At 46.1% G+C, this 21299-nt stretch overlaps 1 protein-coding gene across 20 annotated transcripts in view; it reads left to right on the top strand.

The window, feature by feature from the left end:
* Nucleotides 1-21299, top strand: part of FBRSL1 (fibrosin like 1) — a 520677-nt gene that overhangs the window by 305257 nt on the left and 194121 nt on the right. For all 20 annotated transcript variants that reach the window (XM_087942881.1, XM_087942869.1, XM_087942865.1 and 17 more), the window contains one exon: nucleotides 14370-14399. In XM_087942881.1, the coding sequence (XP_087799007.1) occupies nucleotides 14370-14399 (30 nt within the window). The remainder of the gene's footprint in view (nucleotides 1-14369; nucleotides 14400-21299) is intronic.

The following is a 21299-nucleotide window of genomic DNA, read 5'->3' as shown; positions in this document are numbered from 1 at the left end:
AGTGTGGCTCTGGTGGTTGTGGAAGAAACGGGGGAAGGGCACATTTCCGGCTGGGCCTTCAGAGGAAGAACCAGGGCCACCCCCTCATCATCCTAGGGCACGCAGAGAGGAACGGAGAAGGGAGAAATGTGGCTTACAGGGGGAGAAAAAGGCCCTGATCCCTTTCATTAGTTGCAGCTGGGAGAACAGGATATAAGAAGGGTGTTTGCACACAGCACCTTGCTGGAAGCAAAGCGTGCATTATTTTTGTCGAGGCTTATCTGGGTTTTGGCATCCTCCCAACTGTGTGTGCTTCGTTCTGTTTTGGAAGTCTGCAATTTATTATCCTGGCCTTTCGTGTTAATTGCTTCAGCGTGGTTTGTGTTGTTTTTTTCATTTCTACTTTACCTGTACGTCGGGTTCAAACTGCATTTTTTTTCCTTTGTAAACTGTTTTTGGGAAGAGTTTGACCTCCAGCCAAGGATAACTGGACATTGGGGGCCAAGTTGGAGGTAATAAAGGGACTTTACCTATTTTTTGTGACTTTGTTGCTTTTGTGCCACGCCCCGGGTCATCACATGATAGCTGTGATAGTGCCAAAGTCTTGTTTTTATAATCATCATCATCGTATTTATTTATTTTATTTGTTTGTCAAACATGTGGAAGATAACAAGTATAAGTATGAACATAAACAAGAACAAAGGTAGTAAATACAGATAATTGGGGACAGTAAGACAGGGACGGTAAGCACGCTGGTGTACTTGTGCACACACCCCTTGAAGGACCACTTAGGAATGGAGTGAGGTCCACGGTAGACAGTTTGAGGTTGAAGCTGTGAGGGGTTGAGGCTGTAACCACGTAGTTGGGTAGGGGCATTCCAGGCATTGACCACTCTGTTGGAAGCAATGGATGGAAACTCATCAAGGAGAGAAGCAATCTGGAATTAAGCAGAAATTTCCTGACAGTGAGGACAATTAACCAGTGGAATAGCTGGCCACCAGAAGTTGTGGGTGCTTCATCACTGGAGGTTTTCAAGAAGAGATTGGACAACCGTGTGTCTGAAATGATATAGGGTTTCCTGCCTGAGCAGAGGGTTGGACTAGAAGACCTTGAAGGTCCCTTCCAACTCTGTTATTCTGTGGCATCATCATTGTTGTGATGCTGCTGCACAAAATTATTCCCACAAAAATAAAATAAAACATATTTATATTTTTATATAATATATGTCTTCAAGTTGCCCACTGATTGATAAAATTTCTGGAAGGGGAAGAGTTGGGATTGGGTCCTCAGTGAGAAGGGATTGCAAAAAAAAAAGCTTCAAAAAACGTTTTTCTGTTGTTTGTTTTTGCTATAGCTGGTTTTTTTCCCCCCTCGGTCAGTTCCCAGGATCTATGCAATGAAAAGAAAAAAAACCCAGCAAAAGTGCTTGTTTCTATTGAATAATACATGCTGATGAAGTCCCAAAACAGAGCTGTTTGATTGGCAGGGATCACTGAGAAATAGTTATATGTACTCCACCCGGAGGAGGAATAGATTTGTGTTTATTTTATTTATTTACCCAGTTTCAATACTTTATTTATTTATTTGATTTGTCAATCGCTTACAAGATACAGGTATAAGAATAAACATAGTTTTGAATACATGAGATAGATACAGTAGAATACATGAGATAGGTACAATAAAAAGAAACAATAGGACAGGGACGGTAGGCACGATTGGTGCGCTTATGCACGCCCCCTCTTAGGAAAGGGGTGAGGTCAATAGTAGACAGTCTAAGGTTAAAGTTTTGGGGGTTTGGGGAAGAAACCACAGAGTCAGGTAGAGTATTCCAGACATGGACCACTCGGTTGCTGAAAGTATTTCCTGCAATCAAGTTTGGTGCGGTTTACTTTGAGTTTGTATCTATTGTGTGCTCTTGTGTTGTTATGGTTGAAGCGGAAGTATTCATTTGCAAGTAGGACATTGCAATGTATGATTTTATATACTATATTTAGATCGGACCGGAGGTGGCGTAGTTCTAGGTTTTCTAGGTCTAGAATTTCAAGTCTGGTGGCATAAGGTATTCTGCAATGAGTAGAGGAGCGGAGAACTCTTCTTGTGAAATATTTCTGGACTTTTTCAATTGTGTTAATATCAGATACGTAATATGGGTTCCAGACTGATGAGCTGTATTCAAGTATAGGTCTAGCAAATGTTTTGTATGCTCTAGTTAGTAATGTGATATTATCAGAGAAGAAGGTACGTAGGATTAGATTAACAACTCTTAATGCCTTTTTGGCTATGTAGTTACAGTGGGCTCTAGCACTTAGATCATTAGAGATGAGTACTCCAAGATCCTTGACAGAGTTTGGATCCTCAACAAGGTCTTGATTATTTAGCTTGTATTTTATTTTCTGATTTTTTTTGCCAATATGTAAGGCAGAGCATTTATTAGTTGAGATTTGAAGTTGCCATTTGATTGACCATTCAATCAATGACTCAGGGTGGTTTGCAATTCAACACACACATATATATTCATTTGTTTTTGTCTATCTGGGTATTTCTATTTGTCTATCTGTCATCTATCATCTTCCTTCCTTCCTTCCTTCCTTCCTTCCTTCCTTCCATCCATCCATCAATCCATCCATCCATCCATCCATCCATCCATCCATCTCTGTGTATCTATCTGTCTGTCTAGCTATCTGGCATCTAGCTATCTTCTATCATCCATCCATTCATCCATCTATTTGTCAATCTATTTCTATCTGTCTATCTCTCATCCATCCATCCATCCATCTATCCATCCATCTGCTTGTCTGTCAATATCTATCTATCCACCCACCCACCTACCCATCCATTTGTCCTTTCATCCATTTGTCTGTCAGTCAGTATATTTCTGTCGGTCTGTCTGCCTTGTCTCTCTGTCTAGGTAGCTAGCTATTATCAAGCTATCATCTATCATCCGTCCATCCATCCATCTATGCATCCATGCATCCATCTATCTGTTTGTCTGTCAATCTATGTCTGTCTGTCTTTCTGTCTATCCATCCATCCAACCAACCAAGCAACCATGACTACCTCTATCAACCATAACTGCATAAACCACAACTGTTCCATAGTTTCTGTAGAAGCTTTGTGACAAGAGGGCGCCTGACCCCTGATCTCCCCCAGCCCTTTGTCCATATCTTCAGTGTATGGGGAGAGTTTCACATGTATGCACACAGCTGCGTTTCTCTCAGGACAGATCTCCGGTGTTACATATTCAGAGAGTCCATTGATTGATTGATTGATTGATTGACTGATTGGGGGGTTTTATGCTGCTGATCTGTGAGGGAAAGCCATGATTCTGGCATTCTTCCTTCCCTTCCCTTCCCTTGCTCCTATCTGCTTGTTGCTCGCAGAGACACCCACACATGTGTGTATGTGTGTGTGTGTGTGTGTGTGCGCGCGCGCGTGTGCCTGGGTGTGTGTTCCACCTCCTCTCATATTTCCGCCTGAATTCTTTTGTGACGGAAGCAAACGAAAATTATGGCGAGGTTTTTAAGGCCTGCCTTTCACTTGTCATGTCACGAACTTCTTCCAAGCAGGGAAAATGGCATCGCGCCTCCTAGAAAGCACCAGACATCTTGACTGTTGTCTTGTTAACAGCTTGTCAGAAAACCTACATTTCAGCCTGGCTGAGTTTATATCACACACACACACAAACACACACGTTTCAACACACACACACACACACACACACACACACACACACACACACACACACACTCCTGCCCCGCAATTGCTTGCATTTTACCCAACGAGGCCAAAAGAAACAAGAAAAAGAGAAACCAACCGCCACCTTGCTGGAAATTATGATTTTTACAGGTTCTGACATTTTCCTAAAGGGTTGCATCGCTCACGCTGTTGTTTTCTCCACCCAGCTCACTTGGGGTAATAATTCTGCATTTGCACCAATGGAAGATCAGAGCAACGTTTTGATTCCTTGCCTTTCAACACGTTTATTTGAATTATTTAAGGTGTTTTGATGTCGGGGCCGGGGGAATTTATAACAAAGTCTTCCCAGCTTTTATCTGGCAGCAGCAACCACAGCAGAAAAGGTGAAGTGGGCCTGCCTCCCTTTCCTTCCCCCTGTTGCAAGCCAATCCCCCCCCTCTTGCCACCTCTCTTCTTCTGCCCCCCCTCCCTCTTTGCTTTTAATAGATCCTAGGTTTAACGTGTCCAGGGACTCCCTTTTATGTTCTACAGCTTGTCATGACTTCCAGCATTGCTGATTAATTTACGAAGATTAAGGAAAAGAGAAGCAGCCGTGGTGGTGGGGAGGCACACACATACACACAAGGGAGGGTGTGTATGTGTGTGTGTTTGTGCACGTGGGGGGGGGAATGCAGCTGGTCCTTTAGGAATTGACCTTGATCTGGAAAGAGACTTTTTTTTAATTAAAAAAAAAGGTGTTTGAAAATGGGAAGAAAAGAGGAGAAGGGGAGAGGCAGACCAGCTCCTTGACACTCACAGAAATAGGGGGGAGGGGAAGAGCGATAAGCTAGAGAGAAAAATATAGAAAGAGAGAGAGAGAGAGAGAGCAAGAAAGCAACTGAGAGAAAGAGAGAGAGATTGGAAGCAGGAGAGAGAGACAGATTGAGAGAGAGATTGAAAGTGAAAAAAGAAATAAAGAGATTGAGAGAGAGAGAGATTGAAAGAGAGAAAAAGAGATTGAGAGTGAGAAAGAGAGAGGGAGAGAGACAGATTGAGTGAGTGAGTGAGAAAGAGAGAGAGATTGAGAGTGAAAAAGAGAGTGGGGAGGGAGGGAGAGAGAGAGAGATTGAAAGAGAGAAAAAGAGATTGAGAGTGAGAAAGAGAGAGGGAGAGAGACAGATTGAGTGAGTGAGTAAGAGAGAGAGATTGAAAGTGAGAAAGAGAGAGGGGGAGAGAGAGAGAGAGAAAGAGAGAGAGAGAAAGAGAGAGAGAGAGAGAGAGAGAGAGAGAGAGAGAGAGAGAGATGGCCAGGCGCTGTCCAAGGTGCTGGTCTTTAAAGAAAGGGCAACTCCGGGCGGCTTACAAACACTCAGTAAAAACACCCCTATAAAACATTAAAACAATAAATAGAGACATTAAATTAAAATTTAAAAGGACCAAGACAAAGGAGCAAAATGTGGCCAGGATCTGATCTGATCCATTAGTCACCTCCAGAAGGACATGCCCCCTCCCCATGGGGCAGCCTCAGGCCAGTTGGCAGAGCCAGGCCTTCTGCTATCCAAGCCACTAGTCCTCAAGAACCTGAATTCCTCCTATTCCTTCATTTGTTGTTACATTTATATGCCCCCCCACCTCCAGCCCTAATCTGGCTAAGTGACTCTGGGCGGCTTACGCTACAAAGATTAATATAAAATCAAGGGCCAATTTAAAAGCCATTCAACCCCCCTCCCCCCACCCCCCCCAAAAAAAATAGTTAAACAAGGGCTAAAGGAGAGTTACATGAAGGGGTGAATTTGTGTGAGTGTGGGGGGGGATCTTCTTTGTCCTAGAAAAAAAATCAGGGTGCAAAACCTCAGCCATGGGGACCCCGCCTAAAACAGCATCCAGGAAACAAACTGGAGGGGGGGGCGCAATCAAACCTGGAGACATCATTGACCCTCCGAATTAAGCCAGGTGTGTGTGTGTGTGTGTGTGTGCGCGTGCACGCGTGTGTGTGGTAGAAGACCCCTCCTCTGTCATGCCCTTAACAGTTGCGGCTGTGCAGCAGGGGGGGGAAAAGGAAGGGGGTTGTCCGCCTTCCTACAGGGTGGGTTGCGGTGACATATGCCGCCAAGTGAAAAATGGGAAAGGAGGGGGAGACTGTGCTAAAGGAAGGAAATTGCTGCCCTGGGGGCTCAATCTGTTTCTTGCAGCTCTCCCCTCCTGTCCCTTCCTTCCTTCTTTCCACCAGGAGGCTGGAATCAAGAGTCTAGCTATGGGGGAGGCCCTGGATTTAATTTCATCAACCTGTCAAAGAGCTACTGAAGCCAGGAATCTCTCTTGCCTGGGGGGCCGAGTTCGAGTCAACATTACGTTTCCCTCCTTCCTTTCCTCCCTCTTTCTCCCCACCCCTCCCCCTTCTCTCCCACCCTCCCCTCAAACAAATAATAATAATAATAATAATAATAATAATAATAATAATAATAATAATAACAACAACCACAACAACAACAACAACAACAATAAAACCTCCCTCTTAGCTGGTGCTTTTTTCTTTCTGAGCTGCAGTAGCAGCTCAGCTTTCCTTGCCATCAAGGGGTGGGTGTGTGGAAGAAACAACGACTGGAGGGACCTTAGCCGTGGCCAAATTGCGGCCATCAATCAGGGCCTCCTCTGAGGAAGCTTGGCAATTGTGTGTTGTGAGGTTTGGTTTTTTTTTCTTTTTTGGGGGTGGGGGGGCAGGTTGGCAAGGATACGTGATGTGTCGAAGCTACCAAGGTCCTCGTAGCTGCTTCTTTCTTTTTTTTTTTTCCTGTCCCTTTGGCTCATGATAAATAGCAATAGCCCTTAGACTTATATATGGCTTTCCAGCCCTCTCGTGAGCCCCCAACAATGCGGGTCCTCATTTTAACCACCTTGGAAGGATGGAAGGCTTGAGCCAGTGAGAATCAAACTGCTGGCAGTAGGCAGAATTAGCCTGCAATACTGCATTCTAACCACTGCACCACCGAGGGAGGGAGGGAGGGAGGGAGGGAGGGAGGGAGGAAGGAAGGAAGGAAGGAAGGAAGGAAGGAAGGAAGGAAGGAAGGAAGGAAGGAAGGAAGGAAGATCAAAAGCCCTTAGACTTATATACCATTTCACAGTGCTTTGCAGTCCTCTCTAAACGGTTTACAGAGTCAGCCTCTTGTCCCCAACAATCTGGGTCCCCATTTTACCCACCTCGGAAGGATGGAAGGCCGAGTCAACCTTGAGCCTGGTGGGATTTGAACTGCCAAATTGTAGGCAGCTGGCTGCAGAAGTAGCTTGCAGGACTGCACTCTAACCACTGCGCCGCCGAGGCTCCTAAAGCTAGCTGCCTTCCTCTCCCATTTCTCTGCACCCTCTGCAGATAACAATCCTCGACTTACAGCCGCCGATTGAGCCTAAAAGGGTTCTTTCTCGTTATGCGAGACTTTTCTTCCGTGCTTTAAGAGCTTTAAGAGCTTTCGTGCCACGTTTGTTTAATGGAATCCTTGCAGTTGATAAGTGAGTCACACGGTTGTTAAGTGAATTTGGCTCCACCACCACCCCCGGTGGACTTTGCTTGAGCAGAAGGGTGCAAAAGGGGATGACGTGACCCCGGGGACACTGCAATTGTCATAAGTATGAGTCAGTCGCCAAGTGTCTGAATGTTGATCTCGTGACTCTGGGGGTGCTCAAACGGTCATAACAGTGGGGAAAAAACCATCATACTTTCAGAGCTGAAGAAGCTTCTCGGATGAAGAAGTGAAACATCTTCAAAGGAAAACCAGGAAAAGTTCACCCTCCAATATTGGAAGGTTGCTCTCCTGTCTCCCCTGGTCCTTCTCTTCCCTAGACTAGCCAGGCTCAGTTCCTGCAACCATTCTTCATAATGTTTTAGCCTCCAGTCTCCTCATCACCCTGGTTGCTCTTTTCTGCACTTTTTCTAGAGTCTCAGCATCCTTTTTTATAGCGTGGTGACCAAAACTGGATGCGGTACTCTAAGTGTGGCCTTACTAAGGCTTTATAGAGTGGGATTAGTACCTCCCTTGATCTTGATTCTATCCCCCTGTTAATCGCAAAGCCTGTGGGCCAGATCCAACCTGCAACGTGGTCCAATCCGGCCTGATCCTGGAGAATGTCAGGGGCTGGCTTGAGTCACTTCAGCCCGGTCTGCCCAATGCCAAGAGAAAACATGCCAGCAGTTTGGAGAATGGCATCACGCTGGCCACGCCCACCCAATTGGCCACGCCCACCCAGTCAGCCATGCCCAGTGTGTAGCTTCATGCTGTCCATGCCCACCCCAGGTTGGGCCTCCCCAGGTCAACCACAGCCCTGATGTGGCCCTCCATGAAATTGACTTTGACCCCCCTCCTGGTATAGATGGTCCTGCTCGAGCAGGAGCGGGTTGGACTAGATGACCTCCAAGGTCTTTTCCAACTCTTGTCTGTTCTGTTGTGAGTCTGGGCACCGGAACCCTTGCCTCTTCTTCATCTGCATCTCCGGAAGGTGCCAGGAAGAAGGCAGCGAAGGGCGCTTCATCTCAAGTCAGATACGCCCCAGGTTTTTTCCCGTCGCCGTGTCGGGGTCTCGGGGTGGGCCTTCTCTTTCAGCGAAGAACATTTTCCACTCAGTTCCGCTCAGTGGCATGATGTACGGCTTTGCTCCGCTAATAGCTCCTTCCCCCCGGGTGGCAGGGAATGATGGATGCCGCTGTGGCCTCCTCTGGGCTCTCTAGTTAAAGGATAATGGGCAAGGTGGTGCAAATGCGGGGGGTTTGTAAGTAAATAAATGGGAGCGTTGCCCCTCTGTGACTTTTTTTTTTTTCCTTTTGGCAGGTTTGGGGTTTTCCGCGGGGTCTGGTTTTCACCCCACCTGAAATGAGAAAGGCTGGGTTTTGGCTGGGCTTCCCGCAAACCAGATGCAGGGGACGCCGTGTTCACCTTTGCGCCTAGAAGGCCCTTTCCATGGACATCCCCCAAACAGCCCCTCTTTGATCAGAGATGGGTGGCTAAGAAATATAAAATATGAAGAAATATATCCTGAATTCACCACCCAGTTGTTGTCCTTTCCTTTCCTTTCCTTTCCTTTCCTTTCCTTTCCTTTCCTTTCCTTTCCTTTCCTTTCCTTTCCTTTCCTTTCCCTTCCTTCCTTCCTTCCTTCCTTCCTTCCTTTTTTCCTTCCTTCCTTCCCTCCCTCCCTCCCTCCCTCCCTCTGTTCCTTCCTTTCCTTCCTTCCCTCCATCACTCCGTCCTTCCTTTCCTCCATCCCTTTCTCTGTTCCTTCCTTCCCTTCCTTCCTCCCTCTCTTCCTTCTCTCCCTCCCTTTCTTCCTTCCTCCCTGGCTTAATTATTTCCTTCCTTTCTTCTCTTTCCTCTCTTCCTCCCTCCCTTCTTCCTTCCTGTTTCTCTTTCTCTTTTTCTTCCTTCCTTCTTTCTTTCCTCACTTCCTCTTCCGTTTTCTTTTTGTTTTTCTCTTTCCTTCCTGCTTTTCTCCCTCCCTTCCTTCCTTCCTTCCTTCCCTTCCTCTCCCTCCCTCCCTCCCTTTCTTCCTTCCTCCCTGCCTTCATGCTTTCCTTCCTTTCTTCTCTCCTTCCTCTCTTCCTCCCTCCCTTCTTCCTTCCTGTTTCTCTTTCTCTCCCTTCCTTCCTCCTTTCCTCCCTCCTCCATTTTCTTTTCTTTTTTCTCTTTCCTTCTTTTCCTTTCCTTTCCTTTCCTTTCCTTTCCTTTCCTTTCCTTTCCTTTCCTTTCCTTTTCTTTTCTTTTCTTTTCTTTTCTTTTCTTTTCTTTTCTTTTCTTTTCTTCTTGTTTCCTTCCTAAATTCCCCTTCAATGAATTCAGGATTAAACTTGTCATTACTTTTAGCAAGGAGCAAAAAACCAGGCCAATTAAGATCTTATTTAGAAACATTTTTGGCAGAATTAAGAGGCAATTGGCACCGTTCTACAGTAATCCCTTTACAAGCCCTTATGAACAAAATACAATGGACTGTTTACAGATTTACTTATAAACCGGGGAGCTTTAACAGCCTGGGGGAAAATTCAGGTAATTGAGGCCTTTGTCTTTACAGAGCTGTCTGTCCTTGACATTCTTCAATTTTTCTTGAGCTGTGTATTTTGACAACGGCTTTTGTCCCATTGTGGTTAAAAGGAAAGGAACTCTTTTTCTCCCGTCCCTTCCTACCTTCTTCACCTGCTAAATTCCTTCGGGGCTTTGCACATCTTTAATCAGAAAGCAGCTATTTCGTGGTGTTTTTTTTAAAGCTTAGATGACACTAAGAAAACAACTAAAGCTAGACCTGCAAAAAGGGTTGGGCCTCCCGTGTTTAAAATCTGTGTTTAAAAATTCAGTCCTGTGCTTTTTTGGATTCCAGAATGCTTTCTAAACAAGGAGGGCCATTTACAGGTAATTGTGCAAGCTGAGAATAAGAAATTAGGAGTTGCCTTCCCAGACCTCAGTGTCCTGGGAAAGAAAAACAAATGCAAGAATTATCAGCCTTGCGTTAAAATCTGGCCTGCAAAGCATGGAGAAATGAACTATTTAATTGAGGCAGAGATGAAATGTACGAAAAACGGTTGCAGGAATTGGGTGTGTCTAGTCTAGTGAAAATGAGGACTAGGGGTGATACGATAACAGGGTTCCAATATTTAAGGGGCTCCTACAACGATGAGGGGAGTTAACCAAGGAGAGAAACAACCTATAACTAAGGAGGAATTTGATAGTGTAAACAATTAATCAGTAGAACAACTTTGCCTCCAGAAGTTGTGGAGACTGGGGAAACCACTTGTCTGAAATGTTAGAGCGTGTCCTGCTCGAGCAGGAGGGGGTTGGGCTAGATGACCTCCCGAGGTCCTTACCAACTCTATTATTCTGTGTTATACGTTCTATGAAATTTGCACCTCGCATAAACAGACACACTTTAGAAGGAATTCAGATGCAGGTGAAAGTCTCTTTCCGTTCTCCTGTGGACCCTGGCTCCAAATTTTATTTCTCTCCTGGGGGGGTTGTTTTCCTCCCCCCCCCCCCAAAGTCTCAATCCACAGCATGGGTGTTATCCCGTGGTCAGAACCCATCTTCCGACAATTCCAGAACCAGTCCGGCTGATGCATCAATAACTGCTGACTCGTCTCCCCGGGAAATGGATCGGCCGTTGGATCGTCTTTGATGGGAACCAGGCTGTGCAATTGCTCTCCGAGGAGATTTGAGGGAAAAAAGACCTGGTTAGTTCAGGATTTCTCTCCAGGCATGGTGTTTCGACAACACGACCCTCAAAGCGTTTTTGATTCATATCTTTTGGCTAAAACCATCCAGCTGGAGAGATGGCTGTTTCCAGCAAAGCGAGCGCATTTGCATTCGGTGGGAAACTTCCGAGTTTAATGGAGAAACCCCCCCTGCTGTTTGGAGGTCATTTTCTGCCCAGATAGCAATCCAAATAGCTCTATTTTTACGTGGCGAGGAGATAATGCCTCTCCCGTCTCCAGCTACTCTGCTCGGAGCATCCTGAAGCATTCCAACCTGTGATTATCCTGCCATTTGTAGAGCTGAAAACACGGGGGGTTCATTTGCCAAGCTAGTAAGTGTGTTCGGTGTAAAAGGACTTCCCTGCTTTGTGGGTCGGGTTTTTTGAACACCAAGGTTCAGCTGGATGAGGGCCAATTGCTCTTGTTGTGGCCTGTCGGCCACAGGCCCCTTTAGTAACCAAAACAGAGGATGTCGTGCCCCTGGTGGAGACTGGCTCTGAGGGAGAGGAGGAATAGCCGACAGGGACTTGGAAGTGTGGCTCCGGAGGTTGTGGAGGAGGCTGGGGAAGGGAAGAGACCGCCTGGGCAGTCAGAGGAGGACCCAGGCCCATCCCCTCTCCATCCTAGGGCACGCAGGGAGGAGAGGATCAGGGAGAAATGTGGTCTCCTCGGGAGGAGATGGCCTTGATCCTCTTCATGGGCTGCACCTGTGACAACTGAATAAGAGTTTGGACCTGCGTACTGGCAAACGCTGGAAACAAAGCGTGTTTTATTTTGGTCTGAAGTTATCCTGGTTGGCGTCCTTCCAACAGACTGTTCCTTGTTATCTCCTTGAATTTGGTAAATACTTCTGCTCCATTGTGGAAATTTCATCATTGTAGTTTGTTTGGTTTTTTATTTCACCTCTATCTGCTCATTAAGTTCGGACTGTATTGCTTTCTTTTGAAGACTATCTCCAACTGAGTATTATTGAACAGTGGGGCCAAGTTGGAGGCATTCAAGGACATTTATTTACGTTTTGGATTTTGTTACGTTTGTGTTACACTCTGGGTCATCACAGAGGAGGAGGAGGAGGAGGAGGAGGAGGAGGAGGAGGAGGAGGAGGAGGAGGAGGAGGAGGAGGCGTGGGAGTCAAGGCAACTGGAGAGCTCTGAGGAAGATGAGGGAATGGAGCTGGCAGAGAGAGAGAGAGAGAGACAGAGGTGGAGCCTGGGCCATCGGTTGGCCCTCAGAGGGAGAGTCAACAGCACCCAGGTCTGGAGGTGGCTGATGAGGAAGAGGAGGAACAGCTGAGTCCAGTGCCTGACACACGGATGTACAGAAGGCAGAGGAGAGGAGAGCAGTGGAAATCTATGGGCCGGTCCTTGGGATGGAAGAGCCACTGCTGCTAGTGAGGCACCACCCTAGCTCTGGGGATAAAAGGCCGAGGGCGGAGATGAATAGCTGTGGCAGACAACTATTCATCTCCCTGCCCAATGGACTTGTTAGCCTGCAGTGAGAGAGAAGAAACTTCTTTTCTGGGGCTACTTGTGTTCCTAATAAAGGAATCTTCGAGTTAACTTCAGAGGGTTTGTCGTGTTTGGGGAGCTGGGTCAGAACAGCTCCTTCCCTTAGGACTTAGAGGAGCGTTTTTCAAATTGGCTGCTTTGGGATATAGAAAATATAATCAGAAAGGAACTTTGGAGGTCTTCTGATCCAGGGCTCCTCAATCCTCTGGCCATGGCCTATTCAGAACCGGGCCACACTAGGACTGGTGCGCACGAACATGCAGCTCAATTTATGCAGGTTGCGTTGTATGTGCACATGCAATGGCCTGTCCCTTGTGCAAATTGAGTCGCTCACGTGCCCCAGTTCCCCTCTGCCTGCCCCCCAGCCAGGCCCACCAAGCTGCAAAGGTTGGGGAGCATCCTTCTAGTCCAACCCCCTGTTCAGGGCAGGGGAACCTATACCATTCTGCACAAACGTTGGTCTAGTCCGGTGGTTCTCAACCTGTGGTCCACAGACCCCTGGGGGCTACGCGATGTCATCACAGGGAGAGTGTGAAGGCTTAACAATGTTATGATTTAAATTTTGGTGGTCCGTGGCCATGGAACATGGTCTATTTAAGGGGGGGGCATGGTAAAGAAAAGGTTGAGAAGAACTGGTCTAGTCTATTTTTTGAAAACCTCCAGTGATGGAGCATCCTCAACTCCAGGAGGCAAACTACTCCATCAATTAATTGTTCTCACTGTCAGAAAATTCATTTCTAGGTTGAATCTCTCCTTAACAAGCTTCCAACCGTTACTTCTTGTCCTGCCCTCTGGTGCTTTGTAGAATAAGTCAATTCTCTCTCCTCTTGGACAGCCCCTCAAATATCGAAATACAATATCGAAACCTTCTGATCGCTAGGCTGGACGTACCTAGCTCCCTCAAACATTCATCGTACAATTTTCATCTTTGTTGCCCTTCTCTGCACACTCTCTGGGGTCTCAGCATTTATTTTTTTGGGGGGGTATCGTATTTGTATTTAAGAGGACGTGGTGGCTCCGTGGCTAAGACGCTCAATGGCTAAGACGTTTGTCGATCAGGAAGGTCGGCAGTTTGGCGGTTCGAATCCCAGCGCCATGTAACGGAGGGAGCTCCCGTTCCTTGTCCCAGCTTCTGCCAACCGAGCAATTTGAAAGCATGTAAAAAATGCAAGTAGCCAAATAGGGACCCCTTTGGTGGGCAGGGAACAGTGTTCCATGTGCCTTCGGCATTTAGTCCTGCCGGCCATATGACCATGGAGACGTCTTCGGACAGCGCTGGCTCTTCAGCTTTGTAACGGAGATGAGCACCGCCCCCTAGAGCCGGAAACGACTAGCATGTATGTGCGAGGGGAAACCTTTACCTTTACCTATTTGTATTTAAGAGGAGTGGGCTTCAATCCTCAGAATCCCCCACCAACACCTTAGTCTACCAAATTTGAAAAAAGCTGATCATATTACAAGGGCGGGAAATTTTTAGACGCTTTGTAGCGGGTTGAAAATTTGGCTTCTGCAGTTAAATAGAACCACATTGTCTACCTGGATGGGGTTGGATTTCAGGGGTGGAAGGTTTGTTTGTTTTTTTAATTATGATTGACTACTTTGCATGTCTTGCAAACTCAGCAGGGCAGGAAAGTACCATCAGGGTGAAAAGAGACTTCAAGAGTTGTTAGAAGGGACATCAAAGATCTTCTGTGCTTTCCATTTTTGGTCCACAGGATCGCACCAATTCTTGGATTCAGTGAAATCATCTGAAAGCTGAAATTTAGCAGTACTGAAATTAAAACTTTCTCTGGTTGGCTTGTGAGATGGAAACGGGCCTGAGAGATGACAATAGTAAAAAGAAATAATATTATTATTACCTTTGACACAAGGATTTTCATTCTAGAAGAGAGGAAAAGTAGAGGATTTAGTGGTGAATGACACCTTGATTTTATTCTCCCTATCAATTATAACTGAACCTTTTCCTTTCTCTTTTTTTAAATTTACAGTGTGACAGCGAGAGTGATATTGACGATAAGGTAAGACCCCATCTCTTTACTTGCAGTAATAATTTTAACATCCTCTGTCATCCCCCCAAAAGTAGAGTTGAACCAAATGATGATACTTTGTTTTCCCTATCCTACCGTCGGGTTTTAGAAATATTAATTGCTGGACCCCCCTGAATTTTCGAATGCGACTTAATTTGTCTTTTGTTTTTGAGCTTCCCTATGCGTGATGCACACACTTATCCCCCTTTAAAAAAAAAAAAAAGCACCTGCTTGTTGCTAACAAGAATCAATTCCTGGATGAACGAGCTCTGATTGGAAATGAATTCAGGGTCATGCTGGTGCCTCTCTTGTCTTCATTTTGGAGAAAGGCTTCCTATCGTAATGACTTGCAAAGCAATATTTTATTTATAAGGGCTTTAAACATGTCAGCTTTTGTAATGGAGTAAGCAGATGGACAACCAGGAACCTGCATTTGCAGATGATGCTGTTAACTTGTCAGGCTATGTTTTGGCTCTGCGCGTAACAAATCTATCGTATCGTATCTGTCAAATCTATGAGCTGCGGCGGCACAGTGGTTAGAGTGCAGTACTGCAGGCTACTTCCTGTTGACTGCCGGCTGCCTGCAATTTGGCAGTTCAAATCTCACTCCAAGGCTCAAGATTGATTCAGCCTTCCGTCCTTCCAAGGTGGGTTAAATGAGGACCCAGATTGTTGGGGGCAAGAGGCTGACTCTGTAAACCACTTAGAGAGGGTTGTAAAAGCACTGTGAAGCAGTATATAAGTGCTATTGCTATTGTGTATTGGTGGGTTTTGGTGTTTTTTTTTTACTTTTGGGGGTTTGATGTCTGCTTTAGTCATTGGGAGAGGAGAGCCAGATGTTTTAGAGGTGATCCCCAACCTTTTTGAAGGTGAAAAGGATGTAGGTATAAATTTGTGTTTTAATTCAGCAATCGCCACCAACTTTTCCAGGATTCCAGGCAGTCCTCAATTTATAATCATTCAAAATTACAACGGCAGTGAAAAAGAGACCTATGACCATTTTTCACACCTACAACCATATTTCACACTTATTACCATTGCAGCATCCCCCATGGTCACAGGATCGAAAAAAGGATGTAGGTATAAATTTGTGTTTTAATCCAGCAATCGCCACCAACTTTTCCAGGATTCCAGGCAGTCCTCAATTTATAATCATTCAAAATTACAACGGCAGTGAAAAAGAGACCTATGACCATTTTTCACACCTACAACCATTTTTCACACTTATTACCATTGCAGCATCCCCCTCACGGTCACATGATCGAAATTCAGGCACCTGGCAACTCATATTTATGACCGTTGCTATGTCCCAGGGTCATGTGATCACCTTTTGCGATCCTTTGATGAGCAACATCACTGGGGAAGCCAGATTCACTTAACAACTCTGTTACTAACTTAATAACTGCTGTGATTCACTTAACAACCGTGTCAAGAAAGGTCGTATCATGGGGCAAAGCCTTGTTTAAAATGGAAATTTTGGCCTCAATTGTGGTCATAAGTCGAGGAGTGCCTGTAATACCTGAAATAAAGTGGGACAACTTGAGAAACAAATCCTAGTTTAACAGTGATTATAAATAATTTTTTGTAGCCAGCACTAGTTTAACACCAGGGCTGCATCCGCACCTCTCCTGGCTCTTATTGTACTTGATGAGATTGGCTGTACTTGTTTGATAAAGCCGTGTGTTTGCAAGATGCTTGTGATGACCCAGGGTGGGATACAAAACAAACACAGTCACAGAAAACAGGGGAAGCCCCTTTTGTTCCTTCACTTTGCTTCCAAGCTCCAAATATCCTTGGCGGAAGACAAAAAAACTCCTACACGAGCAGTTACAAGAAGGAGGGGGAAAGCAACACAAACCAGACAAGATAAGGGCTGGAGGACGTCCACAGATAACAGAACACACACTGGGAAGGACGCCAAACTCAGAGAGGAACCATAAACTAGAGATATTTCCAATGCTTTGTTTCCAGCATTCGCCAGTACGCATGTCCGTCCTCTTATCCAGTTGTCACAGCTGCAGCCCATGAAGAGATCAAGGCCCTTTCCTCCCCCATAGACCATGCCATTCACGTCTCTCCCTTATCCTCTCCTCCCTGCGTGCCCTAGGATGGAGAGGGGATGGGCCTGGGTCCTCCTCTGACTGCTCAGCCAGCCTCTGCCCTTCCCCAGCCTCCTCCTAACCTCCAGAGCCACACTTCCACTCCCTGTTGGCTGTTCCTCCTCTCCCTCAGGGTTAGTCTCCACCAGCGGCATGATAATGCTTTAGTGGGCTTGTATTATATTTTTAAGAATAGTTTGCCAAGGTGTTCTTCAGTCCTTTATTTTGTAACAGGTTCGACTTTCGCTTTAAAAAAAACAAAAACAGGTGTACATGATGTAGTATATCTTTTGCCTCGATGGCAGTCTTGCAAATATTTAATGTAGATAAATATTCATTTTTAAAAGCTGGCCTGTTTGCTTCCGGTCTAAATGTGAATTGCCAGCTTGGGATCCATACCCAAGTTGTAATTGAATTCCGTCTTCTGTCCTTCAGCAGCTAAGTGCATTCTAGAGAAATTTGACCTGGCTTTTTATTTTACTTTATTTTATTTTATTTTCCAAAAAGGATTTGAATCCATTGCTTATAACATGCACATCCTTTGGGGATACTGTCCTCCAGACCCGTAGAAGAGATGGCAGAACCGGGGGCAGAGTAAAAACAGCAATCGGCCTAGAATCCCTACATAGTCACAAGAGAACTAAGTCCAACCCTTCTCCAGTGCCATTGACCCTTATCTAACTCTGTTGTGTTAGTTGGGAAGATTCCTAAGGCACAGGCTATAAGCAATAAGAGAAAAGTTCCCCTTGCACATACGCGCTAGTCGTCCGTTACAAAGCCGAAGAGCCAGCGCTGTCCGAAGGCATCTCTGTGGTCATGTGGCCAACATGACTAAACACTGAAGGCGCAGGGAACGCTGTTACCTTCCCATCAAAGTGGTCCGTATTTTTCTACTTGCATTTTTTATGTGCTTTCGAACTGCTAAATTGGCAGAAGCTGGGACAAGGAACGGGAACTCCTCTATTACGTGGCGCTAGGGGTTCGAACTGCCAAACTGCCGACCTTTCTGGTCAACAAGCTCAGTGTCTTAGCCACTAAGCCACCCCCTATAAGCAATAAATCTGTTTAATGAAGCCTTCAGGTGTGGGCCTGGTCTTTCACACCTGACAAGATCTTCCAATTAAGAGGTCATCGTTGGCGGTCCCTTTCCAATTCTGGGACTTCCTTGGAAGTCTTCTCTGTCATCTTTAAGGCCTTCTAATTATTATTTCGGAAACTGAGCCATGGGCCGCTGCTTTTGATGTGTTGACTGCGTTGCGCCATTGCCTTTCTTTATTTCGCATATTGTCTTTGGGTTGGTTTTTACTCTACTGGCCAAGCTACTGTCTCAAAGCTGTGGACTGAAAGCTGGGCTAAGAAACGCTTAAAACAAATAGACAGACAGTGTCCTGCAACTCAGTCAGAGCACAACAAGAACAAATACATACAGGAAGATCAGCAGGAGAGGAAGTTTAAATAAACAGAGTGATAAAAGCACCAACCAGCACCAATTACCCGTTAAAAGCTTTGGAAAAGGAGGTGGCCTTAATCTGTCATCTCAAGGGAAAGCTTTGAATGACTTGGGATGTCCAAGAACACAGAAATTGCTGAGCCACCCAAGTTCCTGAATCCATCCCTCTCTCTCCCCTCCCTCCCTCCCTCCCTCCCTCTCTCTCTCCCTCCCTCCCTCCCTCTCTCTCTCTCTCTCCCCCTCTCTCTCTCTCTCTCTCTCTCTCCCTCCTCTCTTCTCTCCCTCCCTCTGTCTCTCTCTCTCTCCCTCCCTCCCTTTCTCTCTGTCTCTCTCCCTCCCTCCCTGTCTCTGTCTCTCTCTCTCCCTCCCTCCCTCCCTCTCTCTCTCCTCCCTCCCTCCCTCTCTCTCTCTCTCTCTCTCTCTCTGTGTGTCTCTCTCTCCTTTCCCTTCTCCTTCTCCTCTCTCTCTCTCTCTCTCCCTCCCTCCCTCCCTCTGTCTCTCTCTCTCTCTCTCTCTCTCTCCTCTCTCTCTCTCTCTCTCCCTCTCTCTCCTCTCTCTCTCTCCCTCCCTCCCTCCCTCTGTCTCTCTCTCTGTCTCTCTCTCCCTCCCTCCCTCTGTCTCTCTCTCTCTCCCTCCCTCCCTCTGTCTCTCTCTCCGTCTCCCTCCCTCTGTCTCTGTCTCTCTCCCTCCCTCCCTCCGGATATGGTGCTGCCTGCATTGACCCCGATACGAAGTGCCCCACCAACGCCGAGGTCAACATCCAAGCCGTCGCTGCCCGCCCACCCAAAGATACAAGGGGGGGGGAATTAAGTCACCCCCCAAAAGACAGCCTAGCCATTTTTTCGGGGCTCAAAAAAAAATAAGACCCAGCCTTATTATATGAGAAACTCGGTAATTAGATATACTCCAATGAATTCCCGCCTTCCACTTTCCTAGGCTCAATTGTGGCAGCATGGGAGCATCGGATCTCAATATGGCTTCCAAAGCTGACACAACGCTGACCTGGATGGCTGAGAATCTCCGGAGACTTGAGTTCAGGGGTCTTAACTGTTCAGGGGTCTTCAAACTTGACAGCTTTAAGACTTGTGGACTTCAACTCCCAGAATTCCTCCTCCTGTCATGTTAGCTCAGGAATTCTGGGAGTTGGAAGTTCACAAGTCTTAAACTGTTTGAAGGCCCTTGATGGATGGATGGATGGATGGGGAGATGATAGACAGACAGACAGACAGATGATAGAATTCAGGGTCTTCAAACTTGACAGCTTTAAGATTTGTGGACTTAACTCCCAGAATTCCTCCTCCAGTCATGTTAGCTCAGGAATTCTGGGGTTGAAGTCCACAAGTCTTAAACTTGCCAAGTTTGAAGGCCCTGTGATGGATGGATGGATGGATGGGGAGATGATAGACAGACAGACAGACAGACAGATGATAGAATTCAGGGGGTCTTCAAACTTGACAGCTTTAAGATTTGTGGACTTCAACTCCCAGAATTCCTCCTCCAGTCATGTTAGCTCAGGAATTCTGGGAGTTGGAAGTCCACAAGTCTTAAACTTGCCATGTTTTGAAGATCCTTGGTCTAGCTTTAGAGAAGGGAATTGAACGTTGTACCGCTTCTGCTTCATATGGGTGATATTTGAGACTTATGATCTCAACCCATCAATGAAAAGTGGGAGCTTTTGATTGCTCCAGGATCTATTCCGCCCTTCTTTCTTGATTCCTACAGGCATAAATCCAGGCATCCCTTATTTCTCAACAGGAATGTGTGTGTTTTATTTGTAGCAACAAAGTCAGTTGTATCCTGGTTATTGGCAGGTGGCCTTACAGAGTGGTCTCAGCTGGGCCTGCTCCCAGTTGTGAACGGCACACATTAAAAGGGGCCCAGGAACTTTAAAAACGTACATTTGTGGAGACGAAGAGTTGATATTTTGAAAGAAGACCAATTCAAGCTCGGGAGTGTCGATGTCTCAAATAGCACCATAACCAAGGCAACCTTTGTTTTGCTTTCCGAGCCCCCCCTGTTTTTCCATAGCCCAACGTATTTTGGGGTGGATGATCTCACAGCCTTAGAACCCCATCAAACTTCAGACCATGGTTTGATAATGATAGCATTTGGATTGTATTCCAGCTAAATGTCAGGTTCCAGCAGCTGTACGCTCTGGAATTCTATATTTCTCTTTTTTGCTTTGAGAGGAAAGGGGAATGAAAACATTGGGTTTTCTTTGGGAAAATCTCCACAGTCCTTTGCAACTTAGCGTTCCTTAGATCCGCAGGAAAATTTTATTTATTCCTCCTTCTCTATTTCTAGGAAAAAGAGGGGGGGAAATAAAACACCCTCCAAATGTATTATCCCTACGCCTGAAATTTACTATCCCACCCTCTTCCGCCCTTTTCCCCTCCAGATATTTGGGAAATTTAACCTCAGGTAGTCCTCGATTTACAAACAGTTCATTTAGTGACCGTTCAAAGTTGCAACGGCCCTGAAAAAGGGACTTATGGCTGTTTTTCACAGCTACGACCGTTTTTCACAGTTACGGCCATGGCAGCATCCCCCAGGGTCACGTGATCGAAATTCAGGCACTTGGCAACTGACTCAGAGTTATGACGGTTGCAATGTCCCAGGGCCATGTGATCCCTGTTAACAACCCTCTGACAAGACCAAGTCAATGGGGAAGCCAGATTCGCTTAACAATCATGTGATTAATTGCTGTGATTCATTTGGGCAAGAAAGGTCATAAAATGGGGCAAAGCTCAGTTAACAATTGTCTCACTTAGCAGCAGAAAATTTGGGCTCCGTTGTGGTCGTACGTCGAGGACTACCTGCAGAAACCCATCGGTTATTGAACCATTGCCCCAATTAGATGAAGACTGGGGGACCTGGGGCAATGTTGAACTTTCTTCTTTGATCATGTGAACCCCTAAAAGGGACACGGTGGCTCAGTGGCTAAGACGCTGAGCTTGTCGATCAGAAAGGTCGGTGGTTCGAATCCCTAGTGCAGCGTCACGGAGCGAGCGCCCGTTCCTTGTCCCAGCTTCTGCCAACCTAGCAGTTCAAAAGCACGTAAAAATGCAAGAGGAAAAATAGGGACCCCTTTGGTGGGAAGGGAACAGTGCTCTGTGCACCTTCAGCATTTAGTCCTACCAGCCACATGACCATGGAGACGTCTTCGGACAGCGCTGGCTCTTCGGCTTTGTAACGGAGATGAGCACCGCCCCCCTAGAGCCGGAAATGACTAGAATATATTATGTGCCAGGGGAACCTTTGTGTTTTACCTTTACCCCTAAAAGCAACAATGTCCTGTCAGCCCACAAATCTCTCTGCCTAAAATATGTGTGTGTGTGTGTG

This window comes from Notechis scutatus, chromosome 13, assembly GCF_049901735.1.
Source record: "Notechis scutatus isolate UNSWTSFEM ecotype Mainland chromosome 13, rNotScu1.2, whole genome shotgun sequence".
Classification (NCBI taxonomy): Eukaryota; Metazoa; Chordata; class Lepidosauria; order Squamata; family Elapidae; genus Notechis; species Notechis scutatus.
The sequence above is the reverse complement of the archived record's forward strand: the minus strand, read 5'-3'. Positions and strand labels throughout refer to the sequence as shown.